Raw genomic sequence first — 19,617 nt, 5'->3', positions numbered from 1 at the left:
ACAAAATATTATTTGGGGAAGACATACTGACCTGCAGTGACCTTAATCAATACAATTTGAGTTTATAAGAGTCACCTGATGAAATTGATAAGCCAATTGGGGAGGGGAAGTGGCAAAGAAATTTAACATAGGTTTGATTATTAGTCCTGAGAATTCCAAGTATTGGATATTTAAATATTACTTTAAAAATCAATGCGGTATTGGGGGATCCCCAACATATACATGATGACGGAAAAGCAACTATGACAATGTTAAACATGGTCTTTGTGGCTTTGAATAAAACTTCTGCTGTCTGTTTCATGTGTCATAAGAAGAAGGGAGCTACCTGCTCTTTGAAACACCTAACAATTTCATGGGCAATGCCCCCATTTGTGGGGAGAATTAACCTCATGTTAACCAAGTAGTTGAGTTATATGTTAATTTTAGGCAAAAAGTGACAGAGTTAGGTACAGACACATTTCAGTCTTTCTTTTGGTAGGTTATTTGAATTTTTTGATCCCAGAATGGTTTTCCTCTGCTAACCAGCTCACTATTGGACTGCTTTTTTCCTCCAGCCTTGGCTTTGTAACAAAAAATGCAAATAATTTCTAAAGAAATTTTAAATAATGAAAAACAATATTTTAAAAATATTGCCCAGCAAATTAGAGAAAAATCACCTCCTGGTTAAAAGAAATGGTTGTTGATCTGTTTGCACTGTTATACCTATTCCCAGCTTTTCCACATTAGCATGGATAACCCAGGAGTTGAGACTAGATTTATTCTATGGCTGCTGGCAAATGATTACTTGAGTTTCATAAGTACTCTAGGCTTTCAGCTAATTCTCTTAAGTTGTAAAGCAACAGCCCTTGTCACTTAACTCCTACAAGGAAAACTTTTTAAGAGCAAATGCTACAGTAAAGACATTTTGGAACTTCGAAGTAAGAAAGGTTCAACACTCCCTGCTGAGAATCCCAAGCCCCCCTTTCTTCCCATGAGTGGCTGAGGAGCATGGCACCAGGGATGCACCAGCCTTACACCTCCCAGGCCCCACCATGCCCTCAGTATCTTTCTCTGCAGTGACAAATCCGCAGGCTGATACCATCCAGAGTAATTCCAAAGTAACTGTGGAAGTGTGTAAGGATTCTCCTGTATTCTCTGACACCTTTCTAATTTTGGAGGGAGAAAATTGGGCTCATTACCCCTCAGTGCCCCTCTGTATTGTGGTAACCACCATTTCAATTCCTGTCGATTCTTTATAGGTGGTCTATAGAATAAAAATTCCAAGTTTCTTTTCTTGGTTTCCTGATGAGGACTGCTGGAAAGGCTTAAAGAAAATACAGTTGTGTTCCCTTCAGTACACTTGAATGTCCTGCACGTGCAGGACCAGGCATCTTTGTGTAAAAAAGAAATGAGGATAGCACAATTGGTCAGCTGCTGAAGGAATCCATGTGCCCTCTGCCCAGCTCTCCTCCTACACTAGCTCCAGAGAGAAGCTCTGAATCCATTTCCTTCAGATTAACACAAACAAAGCAATTATATGTCTTGAGCAGAAAAGGAGGCAGTATATGAACCAAATTTATAAGACATTTAAGAAATATGAAAAATGCAGTGAGTAAACCTAGTCATGTAATTTTTGTTAGAGAATAGACATGGCACTGTTCAACTGGGTTTAAAAGAATAAGTTTGCTTCTTGTCTTTTTTTTCTGATATGGGTAATATTTTTATTTGGAAAAAATTTAAATACAGAGAGATCCAGGAAATAATATTATGTTATACCTATTTATCCACCACTCAGAATTCTCAAATTTGAATTTTTATCTTATTTGCTTCAGATCTTTTTTAAAAAATGAATTGTTACAGATAAAATTCAAGTTTCCTTTGAAATATGCCCTGGTTCCCCCTTCCCTGTCAGCCTTCATAGAGGTAACCATTGTCATGAATTTGATGTGTGTTCTTCCAGTCCATGTTTTTATACTTTTACAGTACATACATATTTACAGCTGTAATATTGATTTGTGCATGTTTTAAAATTTGTAAAAGTGGAATCATGTACATATATTGTTCTATTTCTTCTATTACTTGACATTATAATGAATGAATATATTTTGTTTAGGTATATTGTGATTATTAATATATTTGGACTTTTTGTAATGGCTTATTTTGTGTTTTTGATTTATCACGTGTTTGTTTTGTTCTTCTCTTCCCTGCCTTTTATTGGTAATATTTGCTTTATTTAATCATCTTGATTAGGAAGTTTATAGGCCTTATTTCTGTTCTTCAGTTTTTTAATGGTATTCTTTAAATTTTCTTTTCTTTTTTTTTTTTTAAATTTTATTTTGTCGATATACATTGTGGCTGATTATTGCTCCCCATCACCAAAACCTCCCTCCCTTCTCCCTCACCCCTACCCCCCAACAATGTCCTTTCTGTTTGCTTTAAATTTTCTTTTAATAGAGTCTAAAATTATTCTGTATCTGTATTTATCCTTCAGAACAAAACCAGGGCCCTAGTATGCTTTAACTTCTTATCTATTGGTTGTTGTTATCTAGAGCTGCGCTGTCCAGTATGGTAGCCACCACTAGCTGCATGAGGATATTATGCACTTAAAAAGAATGAGGAGCTGAATTTTTCATTTCATTCCATTTTAATCTACTTAAGTTGAAACCCTGATATTAGATTCGGTTATTGGAAGATTTTAAATATGTTTAGAAAAACCTGGGTTAAACCACAATAAATTTTACAAATTCTAAATACAGATCAGATTTTCTGGATGTTTTATAGTTTTATTATAGTATGACATGTTATATTATTTTGTTTTGTTTTGTTTTCAGTTTATTCCTTGGTGTTAACTTTCAATACGAAAACTCATGACTTGAATTTGGGAAAATTCTCAGCCATTATGTCTTTGCTTTCCTACTGGTTGGTACCTCTGTTCTCTGCTTCTGAAATATCTGTTAGATAGATGTGAGCTTCTCAATTAACCTCCTGTCTCCTAACTTCTCTTTCCTATTGTTCATCTCTTTATTGCTCTTTGTTGCATTCTGTGTTAATTCCTCAGCAGTCTGTGACAATTCATCATTTCTTTCACTGTTCCTGGTCTAGAGTTTACCCATGTTTTGGGGGTTTTTTTATTCATTGAGCCTGCTTTTATTTTCAGAATTTGTAATTTTTTAAAAATTACTTGTTTTTCCTTCACACCTACTTTTGCTTCAGAACCTCTTATATTTTTTATAAATCAAAGACATTTTAATATAAAACATATCATACACACATATATATATGATTTGAGTAATAATAATAATCCAACATACTTACCATCCAGCTTAAAAAATTTAACACCATTGACGTTCTCTCTCCCAGTCAAATCACCCTCCCTTTCCTCACCCAAAGGTAACGTCTATCTTGATTTTTTATTTATAATTTCCTTGTTTTTCTTTATAGGTTCACCACTTATATGCATTTTTTACTTTATTTAGAATCATTCCATGACTTTCTTTTTGTGTTCAGTGTTATGTTTGTGAGATTCATCCGTGTTGATGTGCATACCCCTAGTTTGTTTGTTTTCACTGCTGCATATTGTTTTATTACGTATCATAATGTATTTAACTATCCTCCTGATGGTGGATATTTGGCTTGTTTCTAGTTTTTACTTAATTTTGGCCTAGTTTATATTTTTTTTAACATCCTTCCTTTTCTTTTCATGATTTCAGTGTCCTTGGGTTTTTGGTGTGTCTCTTCAATATCATAACTGCTGTATAAGTATTAGATACCTATATTGTTTATTTTATTATTTTTAGTCTTGAAATCTGATTGAGCAAGCATTCTTTCCCTCTCCCCACCCCTCCCCCCATCTTTTTCCTTTTTGGAGAGTGATAGAAAGGATAAGAAACAAAGCCTGGGGCTGGCCCAGGGTAGGAGAGCATGCAGGAGCATACAGGAGTATACACGAGCAGCTCCCTAAAAAAGCACAAGAAACTAACAACAAAAAGTTAAATCCCCTCTTGGAGACAAAAGGTAAGGGATCTTGCCAGTATCAGCCATAGCACTGGGTGTGAGGAAAAAAGACTATCCCTATTTCAACCCTAGAGTGTGGCCACGCTCCACACCACCTATGTGTCCCAAAAAGCTGTAAGCCTGGATTCTAACAGTGAAAAAAAGGGTTGTCTTGATGCATCTTGACTCACCACATCAGCCATCAAGGATACCCCGTCCCTTCAGCTAAGGAAGATAGCTCTCCCATTTAGTGGATGACACTAGGGTCTACTATGACAGTTACTCTTTAGACCCCTTAGGACCTGGAACAAATTTTTAAGCCTCCATCTGGGATTAACACAAAATCCCTCTAGGGGACATCCACCCACTTTGCTCTAGTGCCCATCACATTTATGATGAACATCCCACCAAGTCCTCAAAGACAGCACCTGATGATGTATTTATCTAATAATGACTGATTCCTGTACCTTTTCAACTTATCTTCTATAGGAAGATGCTTATTCAACTCCATTCACACAGCAGAGTTTCTGGCTTGAGCTGACTGGAGTGTACCTGCCCTTTGGGGATTACTCTGGATCAGCCATGTTCCTTTAGAACAATCCTTTTGTACCAGAGTTCAGGCCCTCTTGGCTGCTTCTCTGTCCCAGTCCAGTCATAGATGTGCAGTGACCACCTGCCTGCTGACTTGCCCTCAGATCAGCTCTCAGCAGTGCCCAGGTTCCCCCAGAACTCCTGCTGTGCCCTCTGTCTGCCACCCTGTATGTCCCCCACCTCCTTGCTGGCTCTCAACTCAGTACCCAAACTACCTGGGAGTTGAGGGAGCCTCAGATGTGTGAATAAGACGTTTTTATCTGACTGTGGTTCTCTTTTTTTGACTGTTCTTTATTCAAACTAGGTTAGTATAAGCCTGCCTTGTTCTGGGAAGTGGGGCCAGAATCCCTTTGCCTTGGCATTCCTTGCATTCCATCTAACTCAGCTCATCTTCATATCGGCCAGCTAGAAGGTTGAAGTACATCTGAGAACACCTACATCCACCTCCAACCCTTCATTTCCCCCCTTTTTGTCTTTATCCTTCACAATCCCTTGGGACAGAAAGCTTTGGGCTTCTGTTTTAAGTCCTTCATACTATGCCCTTCTCCTTCCTGTCTCCAGCCTTGTGGTTAAGTGTTAGCGGTGAAGAGGGTGTGGGGTAAGAAACCCTGTAATGGTAAGTCTTTCTAAAATAATATACCTGTTACTCTGCAACAAAAACAGATGACCAGTTTGCAGGGAATCTGTATGTAAGGAAATGTGCTCAACTCTAAGGCTCTGTTGAATATAATTTCATATTTTATAATTCAAGACTCCTTAAGATCTTGTATCTCTTTTATTGGATAACATCTGTATAACAATTCACAGTTATGAAATGCTTTCTGCAGCTTGAACGTAAGCATGTCCCTTTGAGTTGGATGTCATTATCATCTGTCATTCATGGATGAGGAGACTGAGCCATTGTGCTCAAGCCTCTGCCCCAGATCACACAGCTTCTGGGTAAAGAGCCAGGATTCAAGCAAGCCAGGTATCTTGAGCACACATCCTGCATTCATACCACAGAATAACTGATCCCAGGGTAAAGATCGGTTGTTTCTGACTGCAAATGTGTTAGGTGCTTGTATTTAAAGATTGATCTCTCAATCATATTGCCTGTCACTAATCTACTACATAGAAGAATATTGAAAATAATATCATTAATATCAATTTTTCTGACACTAGCTATGTGCTGATTGAATTCTGAGTGACCTACAGGTGTGAATGAGAGCCCAGCACGCCTAGATAACAGAGGCTCTGGTTTGTGGCCAGAAGAACCGAGTTTGTAGCCATGGAAGTGAGCTAAGCCAAATGACCCACCAAGGAATTATCTTCATATACTCAGACTTTCTAAGATTTTTCTGTCTCTAGCTCATCTGACTGATATAACACAAGATCTGTCTGTGAAGCAGACATTCCTATGGAAGAGAGTGGGGAACAGAAAAGAGAAAGCTCAGTTTCCCTTCTTGATAGAGAAGCTTCCAAAGAAGAGGGGGAAATAGTTGGTCAATTTGGGAGGTTCTGGAGAGAGGAGAACCAGTAGGCTGTGGCTAACAGGCAACTCCAGAGAGAGAATAGAGAAGGTTCACATGTCCTTTGCCTTGAAGAAAAGCAGTTTCTTTCCTGAAAACTTTAATATACTTAAGACCTATATTTTACATACTACTTTATGTTCTAGGTTTTTAAATTTGGCATTTTATGTGGACTCTCCATGTATTCTCATAGCCTAACTCTTTTTAATCCCATTGCATTAGTAGTTACATAGTTTACTGAAACTTTTCTCTATTATTTATTGATATGAGTTGTTTCCAGTTATTCCATATTAGAAATAGTACCAAGAAAACCCATAATTTTACAAAGAGTGTTTTTGAGTTCTGGTTCCAAGATTGAAATTACTGGGTCATCAAATGATTAGTCCATATATGTCTTTTTCATAATGCCAAATTGTTCTTTGAAGGAAATATATTAGTTTACAGTGTCACCAGCCCCACCAAACAGTGGGTTTTATGATCTTTTAAATTTTGTTCTCATTTTATCAGGTGAAGCATTACCACATAGTTGTCTTATTTTTACTAAGCCAAACATTGAGCCAAATGTCAATTTGCTATTTGTATTTTTTTTCCCATGGGAGCTCTATTCATATCTGTTGCCCATTCGTGCTATAGAGATTGAGTGTTCACCTTCCAGCTTTATGTAGTTTAAAATGTGTTAGTTTAATTTTCTAATTAGTTTAATCTTATTTAACTCTGAGCTAATAAAAATATATTGCTATATGAAGAGTATCATATAAATCTGAAGTATATTTTACTTTAAAACATAAAGTATGTTTTCCCCATAGTTGTATGCAGCCTGTAAAGGAGTCAGGTTTGAGATGTCATAGGAGTGGCAGGTGCTGCCCCATGGGATGGATCAAAACCTGGAAACAAATCAGCTGGGAGTGGCAGGGTGCTTGAGTGTAAGAGAGTTGCTGGAGTTGATAATGGAAAAATACTAACTCATGATAAGTTTGTTAAGTCATATCAAGAAATGGGCTAGAAATCAAAGCTAGGCACACGTGGGATGAAAATATGCTTTGTGGTTGGCTTGGGCTTTACCAGCAGCATCCAGCCCATATCTTAAAAGAACAAAGTAACTAGAACAAGCAAGTGGAACAAGAGGGTGTATCCAAGGCACTCCTGCTACTGACTGCTGGGTCCTTGTTCTTTAACTGGTGGTAGAGTCGTCAGAGACCAATTGAAAATTGCTTAAAGTGAATGTACATTGAGAATAGGAGCTCATATCAGTTCTTTCTGTATTTCTGTTTTGAAAGTAGAGCTGTTACTCAGCTATACATCGTGTGTGTGTGTTTTGAAAGTAGAGCTGTTACTCAGCTATACATCGTGTGTGTGTGTGTGTGTGTGTGTGTGTGTGTGTGTGTGTGTGTGTGTGTGTGTGTGTGTGTGTGTGTGTGTGTGTGTGTGTGTGTGTGTGTGTGTGTGTGTGTGTGTGTGTGTGTGTGTAAACATGTCCTCTTATTAACTTACTTTTTCCCTGCAAAAATTCTTTTGGCTTATATGGTCCCAGGAAATGAAGTCTTTTTTTTTTTTTTTTTTTTTTAAATTTTCTAATGTATGTTTTCTGATTTAAACACAATTCACGGAAATATTTTCTTTCTAGTCTCCAGAAAATACAGAGGGCAAAGATGGACCCAAAGTAACTAAACAGGAGGTAAGTATATCTTTGACATTTTATATTTAATTATTTAAATTGAAATCTTTAATATTGTTGTGATTGTCTGCATCTGAATGAATACTCTTGTAAACAAGGTTGTTGAGACTACGTAAACTGGAGTTAAGTCTTGCTTGGCCTAGGTGTCTGTGTATAGCCTCGCCTGGCCTAGGTGTGTTTCCGTTGAGTACAATGATGAGGCATTTTCCTCTTACTGTGTTGTTTACGTTTCTGCCTGTCGGTCCTGCTGTCTGTTAAAACGGATACTGAGAATTCCTTCTGGGCAAAGAGCGAGATAATAGGTAAATTCATCAAGGAGAACAAAGTCTGCCTTTCACAGCAAGAAAACGAAAGGCTGTTGATTTCATAAATTCTCTGCTCCAGTGAGTGAATTATAAATTACTTTTTAAGTTCTGAATACTTGTCTGAGAGGAGTCATCTTTAAAGTCAAAAACTATGGCAGGATACACAATAGGTCAAAATATTAAAACTTTTTTAAATTAGGAAAACTCTTACGGTATTGGGATAACTAATTAGGCAGAGACACTCTGTATTTCATAGATACTCTTTATTAAAATACAGAAACCTCCAAAAGGCTGGGAACTTGGTCAAGCTTGTTTTTGACCCTCCGTGGTAATATTATCACCCTCGAAAAGGAGATGGGCGACCAAGTAGGAAATGAGATGTAACTGTGATGACAGCCATACCCTTTTGCACAGATCTTTACAGTGTGTGGAAAACTGCAGCTCTTACCCTTGAACTTATAAACTAAAATAGGTCATGAGTGAGACAAAAACAGTATCTAGTTACAGATTCTTTGATTAGGTGACTCATATTGTGGTTAATAATTCAGAGGAATTTGTCATGATACCAAAACCCCAACACAAGATTTGTACAAGGAAATTTATTCTTCCAAATGGAAAATCTTTAACAGAATCTATAAAGAAATAATTTAAAAGCAAAACAAACCAAACTGCCTGCCCCTATCATCCATGTACCTAGCATTCACTGTCTGACAGAGTTTGGAATAATCATGAAGTTTGTAATCCAGAATTAGGTCTCCACACAAGTAGAGACCAAAGAACGAAAAATACTAGAACAAACCAAAAAATGATAAATGCTTGAATTTTCTTGGAAAACAGCACAATGTAATTTTAGGACAGTTGGCTTAGCCAATCTTAATGTTTTTAGACATGGGCACCAAAAAAAGCATTTGGGTTTCTCCTTAGGAACACATATGAACTGATCCATCAGTCAGAAAATCTAGAAACCATTGCACGCAGTAGATCTTGTATAGTGAAAACGGTCTTCTAAATCTCTATATGAAAAGCAAATCAAGCAGGTTAGAATATATATGTATAAAGTTTATGTGTGGGGCCGGCCCCGTGGCGCACTCAGCACAGCGGTGCTCCCGCCGTGGGTTCGGATCCTATATAGGAATGGCCGGTGCGCTCACTGGCTGAACGCGGTGAGGGCAACACCAAGCCAAGGGTTGTGATCCCCTTACCGGTCACAAAAAGACCAAAAAAAAAAAAAAAGTTTATGTGTGTGTTTTTGCTTATACACCTGTCTTATACATTTTATTTTAGCCCAGGGATTTTTATTATTTATATTACTTATATTATTTATGTTTTTATTTATTTTTATTTATTTTATATTTTATATTATCTATATATTTTATGTATTTTAATATTATTATTAAAAAGAATCTTTTCTTGACAATATTCTTTACCTGTCACTTAAGCCATGTCCAGATAAAACTCATGATCTGTCTTTAGGATGTCAACACAGTTGTTTGAAAAGTGAAAAGGTTAGTCAGCTGGTGGTTTAGGGTAGAAAACTGTCAGACAGTATATTGATTGATTTTTTTTCCACTGAATTGAATGAATTTTCCAGTTATATCGTTGAGTATGCACAGCCTTGACTATAGTGAATAGATAGCAGTTACAAAGAGAGATCCTCTTTTGAAAATTGTCTACCACTGCCATGATATTTGAAGGGCATTGTGCAGGGGATAGTACTTCAGGGGACTTGGACAAGAAATGACCAAAATAGTATATTACAGTCATTACACTGTGCAGTTTACAAAGCCCTTTCACATTCATTGTTTCGTCTGATCTATGCAATAACTCTGAAATTAGAGGAGGGCAGATTCATTCCTGGACAAAAATATATGAGCACCTATAATGCACTAATCACTCCTCTAGGCTCTGTGGGTCCCACAGTGATCAAAAGAAGCAAAACTCCCTGACTACATGGAACTTCCATTTTAGTGGGGGAGAGAAAGAGAATAAAGTTAAATAATTGGATATTAGCTATGAAGAAAAATAGAGTAAGGAAGGGTAATAGTGAATGTCAGAGAAGTGCTATTTTTGATAACAGGGAGGCAAATATTGTTATCCCTATTGTAACTAGAGCAAACAGTGTTCTCAGAGAAATATATGATTTACCCTGGGTGTTGCAACTTGTAAGAAGCATAACCAGGAAAGATATCTGAACTACCTGATCCAAAATCTTCTGTCCCCCTGCCCTTTTTGTGTCAGTCATAAAAACCTGGTAATCACTATGCATTTCTCTGTCTCCTCCATTCCCCAGCCAAGGCTCTCATGTACATCTTTCCCTACTTCCTAGTTTTGAAAAGAAATCAATTTCTATTTAACTTCTTAATGGTTTTTGAAAATTAAAAGCTACTTGACTTTTGGGTTTTGCTTGGAAGTACCTGGTTGAGCTCAGGAACAACAACAAAAAAATCTCATAAAAATAAAAATAACTTCCAGATTCCAGTGGAATGCTCCATATGTTTCAAGCAGCATTCTGCAAAGTTCAGTGATCCTACTTGATCTAGCTGTCCCTGTGAATTTTATCACATGAGGTTAGACTTCTGTGTTGCTTTTGCAATCAGGACGTTGAAGTAGAAGATTTCCATGTATTTCAGAGAAGCCTTCACCAGAATTTTCTCCAGCCCAGGGAACGAACAGTTAATCAATAAGTGCTTATTGGGTAATTCCATTGTACCCTCACCTATATACCACAGCGACGAACCCTCACATTTATTGTATCTGACACTCTCGTGGTGACTTGTCTTTGGAAGTCTTCCTTCCCTCCCTGAGAGCCACTCTTTTGACCACTTTTCTTAAGGAGGCACACTTAATGAAAAGATCAAGAGAAATTCTTAACATCTTTTTTTCCTTAATAGTCCTACCCAACAACCTGAGTCTCAAATGAATATTTCAAATGCTAGTGTTTTAAAGAGGAAAAAATAGCAGTGTAGTCTGTTTCATATCTGATAAATATAGTCCAATCATTTATAGATTTTAGGGCTGTGAAAGCTGATGGAACTTTCCAGGAAGGCATCCATACTTGCATGCATAATCAGTACTGTTGACTGTGAGTGAAAGGTTCATCTCAGCCTCCACTGTTTGCAGTGAAAAAGAAAATCTCTTATGATGGTTACTGGAAAGGAATGGAAAAGAGAATTTAAGAGAATTTTTTTTTTTTTTTTTTTTTTTTTTTTTTTTTTTGCATAGAAAAAAGAGCTGGTAAATTTTAGATAGGAAGTCATAAAATGATTTTACAGTAAAAAATATACATTTTAGAGACTAGTTGGTTTGGACAGCCTAGAGAGGAAAACTTTGTTTTTGCATTAATTTCCATGTTTTAATTTTGAAACTCTTATACTGGCCTGTGCTGTGGTGTCCCCCAAAGGTTCATGTATTGGAAACTTAATTCCCACTGTAACAGTGTTAAGGATAGGAAATCCTATTATGGTAATTGAAAGGTGGGGCCTTTAAAAGGAGATTAGATGGTAAATGGATTGATCCATTCATGGAGTAATGAGCACAGTTCTGAAAGCTTTAAAAGGAGAGCAAGTGAGCAGGTTAGCTCTCTTGCTTAGCTTGTTCTCACCATGTGACACCCTGTGTCTCTGTGGAAGTCACCATCAAGGAAAAAGACCTTCATCAAATGCACCCCGTGGACCTTGGACTTCCCAGCCTCCGAAACTGTTAAGAATTAAATTCTCTTTCTTTATAAATTATCCAATTTCAGGTATTCTGTTATAAACAACAGAAACAGATTAATGCAGCCTGAATTTCCAAAAGGTATTAAGTCCTTTGGATCAGAACAGTTTTCAGGCCCTGTGGAGCAGTGCTTTGGTTGGAATGTCTCTCTGGAAATCCCAAAAGGCACTCTGACATCACTCAGCCTATTCAGTATGTTTGGGTGTTCACATGGAAAGGAGGGGAGCAAAAGCATCACGGTTGGGGAATTTTTCACGGTTTTGCCTCACTTCAATGACATTTTACACAGGACAGATAGTTGGCAGATAGGCTTTTCAGGTCCCAAACTAGAGAGTACCTGAGTAGTGGCCTTAGGACCCACCCCCCAAGTTCATAATTGCTATGTGTTTCTGGTGCTTACCCGTTCCATTTATCTCAACATTTATTGAGGGCCCCTGCTAGCACTGGAGCTACGGGAATGTCAGAGAAGATGGTCCTGTGTGGTAGGGGATATGGAAATGAGACAGATGAGGTGAACAGGAAAATAACACATACATTGACACCAAACAGGGAGGGATTCCAGTAGGTTCACTGACCTCTCTTTAGCATGGAGGCTGCCACTTTTCCTCTTGGAAGATATCATTCTGCATGCTGTACTTTATTTACAAGATAGTATGGGTACTTGAGGCCACACTGAAGCTTAAAAGCTGAGTTCTGTTTGGTAATGGGGTGTTCCTGTGCTCCTCCATGCTCAGAAAGCATATTAACGAAATACAGGATAGCCACTTGTTGCCCAGTTTAATTGATAATGTTGCCTTTCCTTCTGTGATCTACCCAATCAATGAAATTAACCATCCTGAGAAAGCCATTGCAGGATATGGGTTCTGATTCCCAGGGACCCATGGGTGCATTGTCATGAATGACTCGAGATAATCATTGCAGGTGCTGTGGTGTTTCCTGTGCATAGTCTGATGCACACACTCCTCTGCACTAACCCACAGGGCTGTGGATGGCACTGTGTGCCGAGCTGTACATTCTCTTACTTTCTGCAGCGAATGTGTCCCAGCCAACCACTTAACCTGCACAGTCTCCAATTCTTGGCATATTCTGCTAGTTGGCCTTAAGTACAGCTCTGGTCTTTCCTCAAGACCCCAGGGTTAAAATTATTCATGGAGGCTCTGGCCCTTCATTTCCTTCTGTAGTTTAAAGAAAGATGAGTTTAGCTTCTCTGGATATTTTCAGCAGGAAAGTTCTTAGATGTAGGGATGGCAAGAAATATTTCTTTCAGTTTGACCTGACCAGCTGACCTAGGCTGACCTAAGCGGAGCTTCAAGAATTCCATGATTCCTTGTAATCATGGTACAGGTTCCTACTGATCATTTTTGCTGACCCCCCTTAAGGAAAATTATTTGAAACATTTAAGCTACTGTAATGAGGCAAAGTCTGCATAAGGCAGTAAGAATTTGGGAAAAGCTTGAATTCATTTATACATCAAATATTCTTGTATGTACTATGTGTTAGGTAATACACTATTCTACTAGAGACAAAGCAGTGAATAAAACCGACAAAAAGTATGGAGTATTTCTTTCTGGAATACTTTTAAAGAAAGGCAATTTTACTTTTAGAATGTGAAATCCCTTGGGGAGCCAGTTTATGCTGGATGGTAAATAGAATGTCAACTCAGTATGCTGCTGCTGAAGTGCCTAGGATAATTCTGTTATTTTAAATTTTGTTTGCAGTCTCATTTGCTGTTAACTTATAACTTCCTTGAAGAAGAAAAGATTTCCTGAAATATATCAGTGTCTACACAGTTCCTCTCTAAATTTTCTAAACTTGAAATTAAAAGAAAAAATTAGTGAACTTTTTAAAATCTTTGAACGTATTATTTTAGTAGATACATAAGAGTATTTATTTTGTTACATGTAAAAAGAAGTCTTTCTTGTTAACTGCCTGAGATTTGTAGTCATTCTCTTTTCCAATATAGCAGCAAGCTGGGGGAACTCCTGCTGTATAAGTTTTTAACAATTATGTAAGTCCTTTCTTGTATTAACTTACAAAAAAGCTTTAGTTCCATTTTTAAGGAACAAGAGTCAGACTGGAGACTAGTTCTTAAATAGCACCTCAATGCTTCTGCTGTTGGTTTTATCATAAAAGTAGAGGTTATGGTTTGGGATGGAGCCTAAATTCATCTTCGTTTCATTTTCTTACCCACCACACCCTCAATTGAAAGAAGCCATTTGTTTGAACAGTGTGTCTGCACCTCATCAGAAACACTTCCTCTTGAGTATTATGGTGCCCTTGATGCTTAGGTTTGTTTCACTTGTTTACCTGGAGAGGACAATGGGAGTCATACGTTATATTCTTTCAACAGAGTAAGGTATATTAAGAATGAATTTTTTAAAAAATCAACCTGGTTGTTTATAATCACCAAAAAATATATATTTTTCCATTCCCTTCGTAGCCCACAAGACGGTCTGCCAGATTGTCAGCGGTAAGTACCTTACGAAGGTTAGTTCTTATGAATACTTGTTCCTTTTGCCCAGAGCAAAGCAACAAAAGGAAGGTTAAGGTGGTGTTTCCCTTAAGTGTATTTGCTTTTTGAAAATTACCTGAAGTTACAATTTCTAGCAAATTTGATTAGTGTTGCCAAGCTGATCAGATATGTCAGTGAAAAACAGTGGCCAGCCCTGTTACCAAGAATATAAAGCTCAGGATGTTATTTGATATTGCTAGATTTCTGAAACAAAAGAACATGTTAAGCAAAGTCCTAGCCTTCAGATTCTACATATGATGTGCTGAAGTGGACAGAATTCTGATTCTCTGTCCACGATTCATACACTCATACTTCAGAACATTTTTTAGCCTAGTGTCAGAATGTTCTGAAAGTAGTCTGAATCCATATGCTTTAGCCTCATTTCAGAACTAAAGAGTCTTTGAAAAAGTATCAATTATACTTTGCCACTTGGAGTTCTCTTCTTTGGGGCAAGCCCAGGGAAGGGAGGAAGGTTAGGATTACAGCTGGGATGGGCAGATGTGGCTTAGCCTCAGACATGAATGTGCTGCTGCTCTTCCTCACTGGTCTGTGCTCCTTGTGGGCTCTCATGCTCCTCCTTGCTGCCCTCCTGATGTACCCCCTGCCAACAGACAGATCAGTCCTGACTCTGTAGTAGAAGATTTTGGTTAAAAGTCCTACGGCCCGGGCTGCCCAAGGTAGGGGGAAGGCATTGACATCTTGGTTGACAGCATATATCCCCATACTAGATATTAGAGGAGCTACAACTACTTTAGCCTTCAGGGAAGCATGGCCCAGCCCTGTGCCTGGTACAGTGCAGGGAATCAAAGCAGAAATATGTGGAGCACTCACAAGTTCAGAAGTATAGCTGAGTTTAGGTTGAGTGAGCTGGTGTTTCTTGTGAGTCTGACAAGGAAGTATGATATCAGAGTCACCAGGAAGACTTAAGACCTGGGGGGTGCTGTTGTGAGCCTCTGGCCAGTTAAGAGAATAGACCTTTTAAGTCAAGTGAAAACCAAAATTTGAAGCATCAGAGACCAGCAATATAAGCACCTTCCACTGAGATCATTCCCCATGGTGTCGACACAGAGTCTTCTTAGAGGCCAGCAGGGTTACAGACTACAAAACCTCTTTTCCTGGTCCTGTCAAAACACGCGAATGCTGAGTCTATAGGAAAAGTCTGCCTTACAGAAAATGATATAATAGGAAATTACTTGCTGTAAATGGAGAAAACTTGTGTATATTAATATGTCAAAGCTTGGAATAACAAAATTTTTTAAATCCTGAAAATTTAGGAGCCATGAAAGCTGCTATATTTGGGGAGTAGACTAAAGATTTAGGGTAGTAAGATTAATGAAAACGTTTCTTACTTTTCAAGCTCAAGCTCTTTTTTTTATTTCAAAGGTCATTTCTAACAGCCAGTCTTCTGGAATTGAACTGTCTACAATTTCACTTTATACCCTTGATGAAAAGGCCAGATTCAATATGAACCTGAACCACCTAGAGGCATTGGGGAGGAACATGTATTTTTCTCCATAGGGGGAGACCCTAGCCAGTGTTTTCTATTTAAAAACCATTCTTCTATGGGAGAGATGTACATTTACTTTTTTCTAGCTCTATGAGAGGAAATATGTGCCCTAAAATATCTACAGAAAACTCATGACTTAAACTGGTTATCTTTCCTCAGCATCCCCATGTGCCACCTGGTCTCAGCCCTGTGGGAGGCTGTTTAGGACTGAATCCCTGTGTGGAGGGGGGACCATGGCGACAGGGTTTGGAGGCACTGCTCCCAGGAATGGGAAGAGGGTCACATGAGATAGGAGAAAAATAGTTCCTTAGGGGGCTCTTTGGCAAATAATATTTGTGAAAAATCTTAAACTTGGGAGTTAACAGTGGACATTTTTATCATTATACTTGTGTTCTTAATAAAAAGCTCTAGAGACAAATGAGCCTAGTGTCTGGGTGGGTGAGGGAGTCTCACCTTGAGCTGGCATTGGAGAGGATGAAATTAGGAAGAGGCTTGGCTACAGAACTTGAAATCTACATCAGAGGTGGAAGGATTTGGAAATCATTTTGAAATACTTCACAGGCAGCCGTCTTCGTTACCAGATGGGCTTTGCCTGTGATTGTGCTGTGATTTCTAGACTGTTGGGAAGGCCAGTGTGACTGAATTCATGGAGTCATTTGGCCAAGGGCCTGAGTCATTCCTCTTGCTGCTGTGCTGTGATAAAAGGAACTACAGACACATCGGAGATGGAAGCCGAATCCTGTTCCTGGAGAGCTAGTCTGGACTGGCGAATAATGAGTCGGCTTTTCGATCTCACTTGCGAACCCAGGATGAAAATAGTTATGAAATGCTAGGTCTTTAAGCTGTTACCTAAAGCTGAAAATAGGACAAAATATTTTTTTAAGTGAGCAAAGTCATAGTCAAAATAGATGGCTGTCTTTTGTAGTCCTTTTGTGTTCCTTTTGGTGGTATCCATTGTCTTTTTCAGTATTTGTGTAATTTAAATTATCTTTGCAGAAACCTGCTCCACCAAAACCTGAACCTAAACCAAGAAAAACATCTGCTAAGGTAAGAGGTGCTCCATCCCATCTTTGGCTTTTTAAACAATGAATAAGTTGTAAATCCATACCTAGAAATCACCCAAGGAAAGTGCATGTTTAATGATTCAGGCTATAATATACTGACCAGAAAACCGTTACCACTGTTATGGGCTTTTTTTTAAAGGCATAAAGTACAGTTTTATGCTTTAACAGGAATGTGTTTTCTCTTTGGTCAATGAGGCGCAGAAGTCAGAGCATGTTGCTCTGAGAAGCCTCATGTCCAAATGGGCTTTGGCAGCTGCCTCGTGAACATGTGGTTCACATGGTGCTACAAGGGGTAAGGTCGCATCCTAGCAACAGAAGGAGTTGGGGGCCACAGGGGGGCTCTGGCTTCATATAACTGGCTTTAGTAGACCAGTCTGATGACTAATAATAATGTTAATTAACACCAACAAATAATTAATACTAGTAAACATTTATATGGCCCTTATACTATGCCAGACACTGTTCTGGTTGCTTTAATCATATAACCCTCACATCATTCCTTTAGAGGTAGATACACACGTCCTGTTTTGCAGATGAGGAATTATTAAGAAACATTCAAAATGGCTTTTCTGCACCCTGCCCTTCGGAGCATTGTCCCTTGTCATGAATTGTTTGAAACTCTATATAGTGGCATGAGTAGGTGATTTCAGAAGCACTCACTTCTGTGGCTTGGTCTTAACATTAGGGACTTTTCTCCATCTGGGCCGGCCTTTTCAGGGGCTTTCTCAGCTTTCTGGTCACACAGCCTAACGTCTCCGTGTGAGATGTTTCACTGGAAGGCAGCAGCTAAAAGCCGCCTCCTGGCTGGCCTCTTCCCCAGGCCTGCCTCCACCTTTACTGAGTCCCACTGCAGCTCTCTCCATGGCAGAACCTCTCTCTTTAGTAGGAGGGGAGGTCCACTGAACAAATACATGAGAGGGATCCTCGTGTTTTCCACAGAAGGGAAAGTCCAGCAGGCTTTTGAGCAGCCTATTAACGTTTTCATAGAGACTCAGTCTAACTCAGTTGAAACCCAGCAAAATTGGGTTTGCATGTCCCCTTAAAGGCCACCATGGCAGCCATGGTCGTGCTTCACCTTGTGTTCAGACAGAGGTTGATTGATTGTAGCTATCACCACACCGTGTCTAACATGCTGCTTCCCTGTGCTTTGATCCTATTAGAAAGAACCTGGAACAAAGATTAACAGAGGTGCTAAAGGGAAGAAGGAGGAAAAGCAGGAAGCTGGAAAGGAAGGTACTGCACCATCTGAAAATGGTGAAACTAAAGCTGAAGAGGTACTTTCCATAAATACCTCCCACTGATTCAATCAGTGTCTTTAAAGAAATTGCTCAATCCTTCAGCCGGTGATAGCACGTTCATAATGTCTCTTTTTATTGCCTATAATGTTATTGCAGATCCACATCTCTCGCTCAACTGTTAATGTCTCATCCTCCAGAGGTACCCCACCCAGCACACTGTCAGTAAAAGGGCAGATTGAAACAGTGAGAGTTAAGGGTACAGTAGAAAATTCTGCATGTTTGCAGTGACTAGAATCAGATAGTGGTGTGTTGTTTTTTATTATGAACGATGGGAGCTTGCAGGTAAGGCTTCTGTGGTTGTTTGAAAAGCAGAAAGCAATAAATGCAGCAAAGTGTTTGTATAATATATTCCTGCATTGTCTGTTTTACACCCAGAGTTGAAATAGGTTTTGCAGTGTTGCTGCAAAAAAACACAAATGTTCAAAAGTGTGTGTGTTAGTGGGCGGACTTTTCTTTGGTTATAGTAGTTTTAATAGTTTTAGTAGTAACTATATGATTTTTTTTTTCTTTCTTTTTCGCAGGCACAGAAAACTGAATCTGTAGATAACGAGGGAGAATGAATTGTCATGAGAAATTGGGGTTGCTTTTATGTACCTCTTGGGACAACTTTTAAAAGCTATTTTTACCAAGTATTTTGTAAATCCTAATTTTTTAGGACTCTACTAGTTGGCATACAAAAATATATAAGGATGGACATTTTAACCTCTCATAGTCATGCTTTTTGGAAATTTCCATCATCCTGAAGTAAAATAAATAGCAATTTAATATTGGAAGCTGTGTTTAAAATTGATTCAGCATTCCATGCATTTGTTTTAAAAATTTAGTCCTCTGCATACTGTGGTGTTTTTACTGTGCATATTTGAATTTTTCATGTAGTTTTTCTAGAGCAATAATCAGTGGTGCTTTTGTATCTAGGTTTTATGTGATTTTAATGAAACATGGATAGTTGTGGCCACCTGCTGACTATTTGTGGTTTAAAATAAAAGGTTTTTCTTGTCTGCAAAATACCTGCCTCTTAGTATCTTTACTAAATTTAGGGTGTGTTTTATTGTTTTGTTGCAGAAGATGTAAAGAATTTCTACAGTCTGTGCTATATTGGTATCTATAATAAGTCAAACAGGATTGTTACTTAGATTTGCTGGCCTTTAACATTGTTATTTTAATAAAATCATCTATGACCGCTAGTGTAGAAGAATTACATCTAATGTACTTTATACCAGAAGTGGCCAGAAATGATTACCATATAATAAACGTTATATATATTTTTATATATATATTTTTACAAGGATAGAGTTTTGCTAAACCAGAACTAGTAAAAAAACAAAAACAGAAATATGAACTAGGACTTGTCTTTGAAAATCTCCCACTCTCAAAATAATACTAAGTCACATTTGTACTAGAATACTTGCCCATTCGTTGAGGACATCACAGTTTTGAAAACTGCTCTTTACCAAACATGACTGCATCTCAA

The 19,617-nt window shown here is 38.3% G+C and overlaps 1 protein-coding gene across 6 annotated transcripts in view; it reads left to right on the top strand.

Moving 5' to 3' along the window:
• Window positions 1–19,151, top strand: part of HMGN3 (high mobility group nucleosomal binding domain 3) — a 32,500-nt gene extending 13,349 nt beyond the window's left edge. Inside the window, exons 2-7 of one of the 6 annotated variants that reach the window (XM_063097466.1) lie at window positions 7,696–7,746; window positions 14,206–14,235; window positions 16,781–16,831; window positions 18,009–18,122; window positions 18,243–18,285; window positions 18,668–19,151. In XM_063097466.1, the coding sequence (XP_062953536.1) occupies window positions 7,696–7,746; window positions 14,206–14,235; window positions 16,781–16,831; window positions 18,009–18,122; window positions 18,243–18,285; window positions 18,668–18,681 (303 nt within the window). In that variant the 3' untranslated portion in view covers window positions 18,682–19,151. Of the gene's footprint in view, window positions 1–7,695; window positions 7,747–14,205; window positions 14,236–16,780; window positions 16,832–18,008; window positions 18,123–18,242; window positions 18,375–18,667 lie in introns of those variants that run through there. The other 5 variants (XM_063097463.1, XM_063097465.1, XM_063097468.1 and 2 more) reach the window with 5 other exon arrangements.
• The last annotated feature ends 466 nt before the right edge of the window (window positions 19,152–19,617 follow it).

This window comes from Cynocephalus volans, chromosome 5 (assembly GCF_027409185.1).
Source record: "Cynocephalus volans isolate mCynVol1 chromosome 5, mCynVol1.pri, whole genome shotgun sequence".
NCBI lineage: Eukaryota > Metazoa > Chordata > Mammalia > Dermoptera > Cynocephalidae > Cynocephalus > Cynocephalus volans.
Note: the sequence above shows the minus strand (reverse complement) of the source record. Positions and strands in the feature narration are given on the sequence as shown.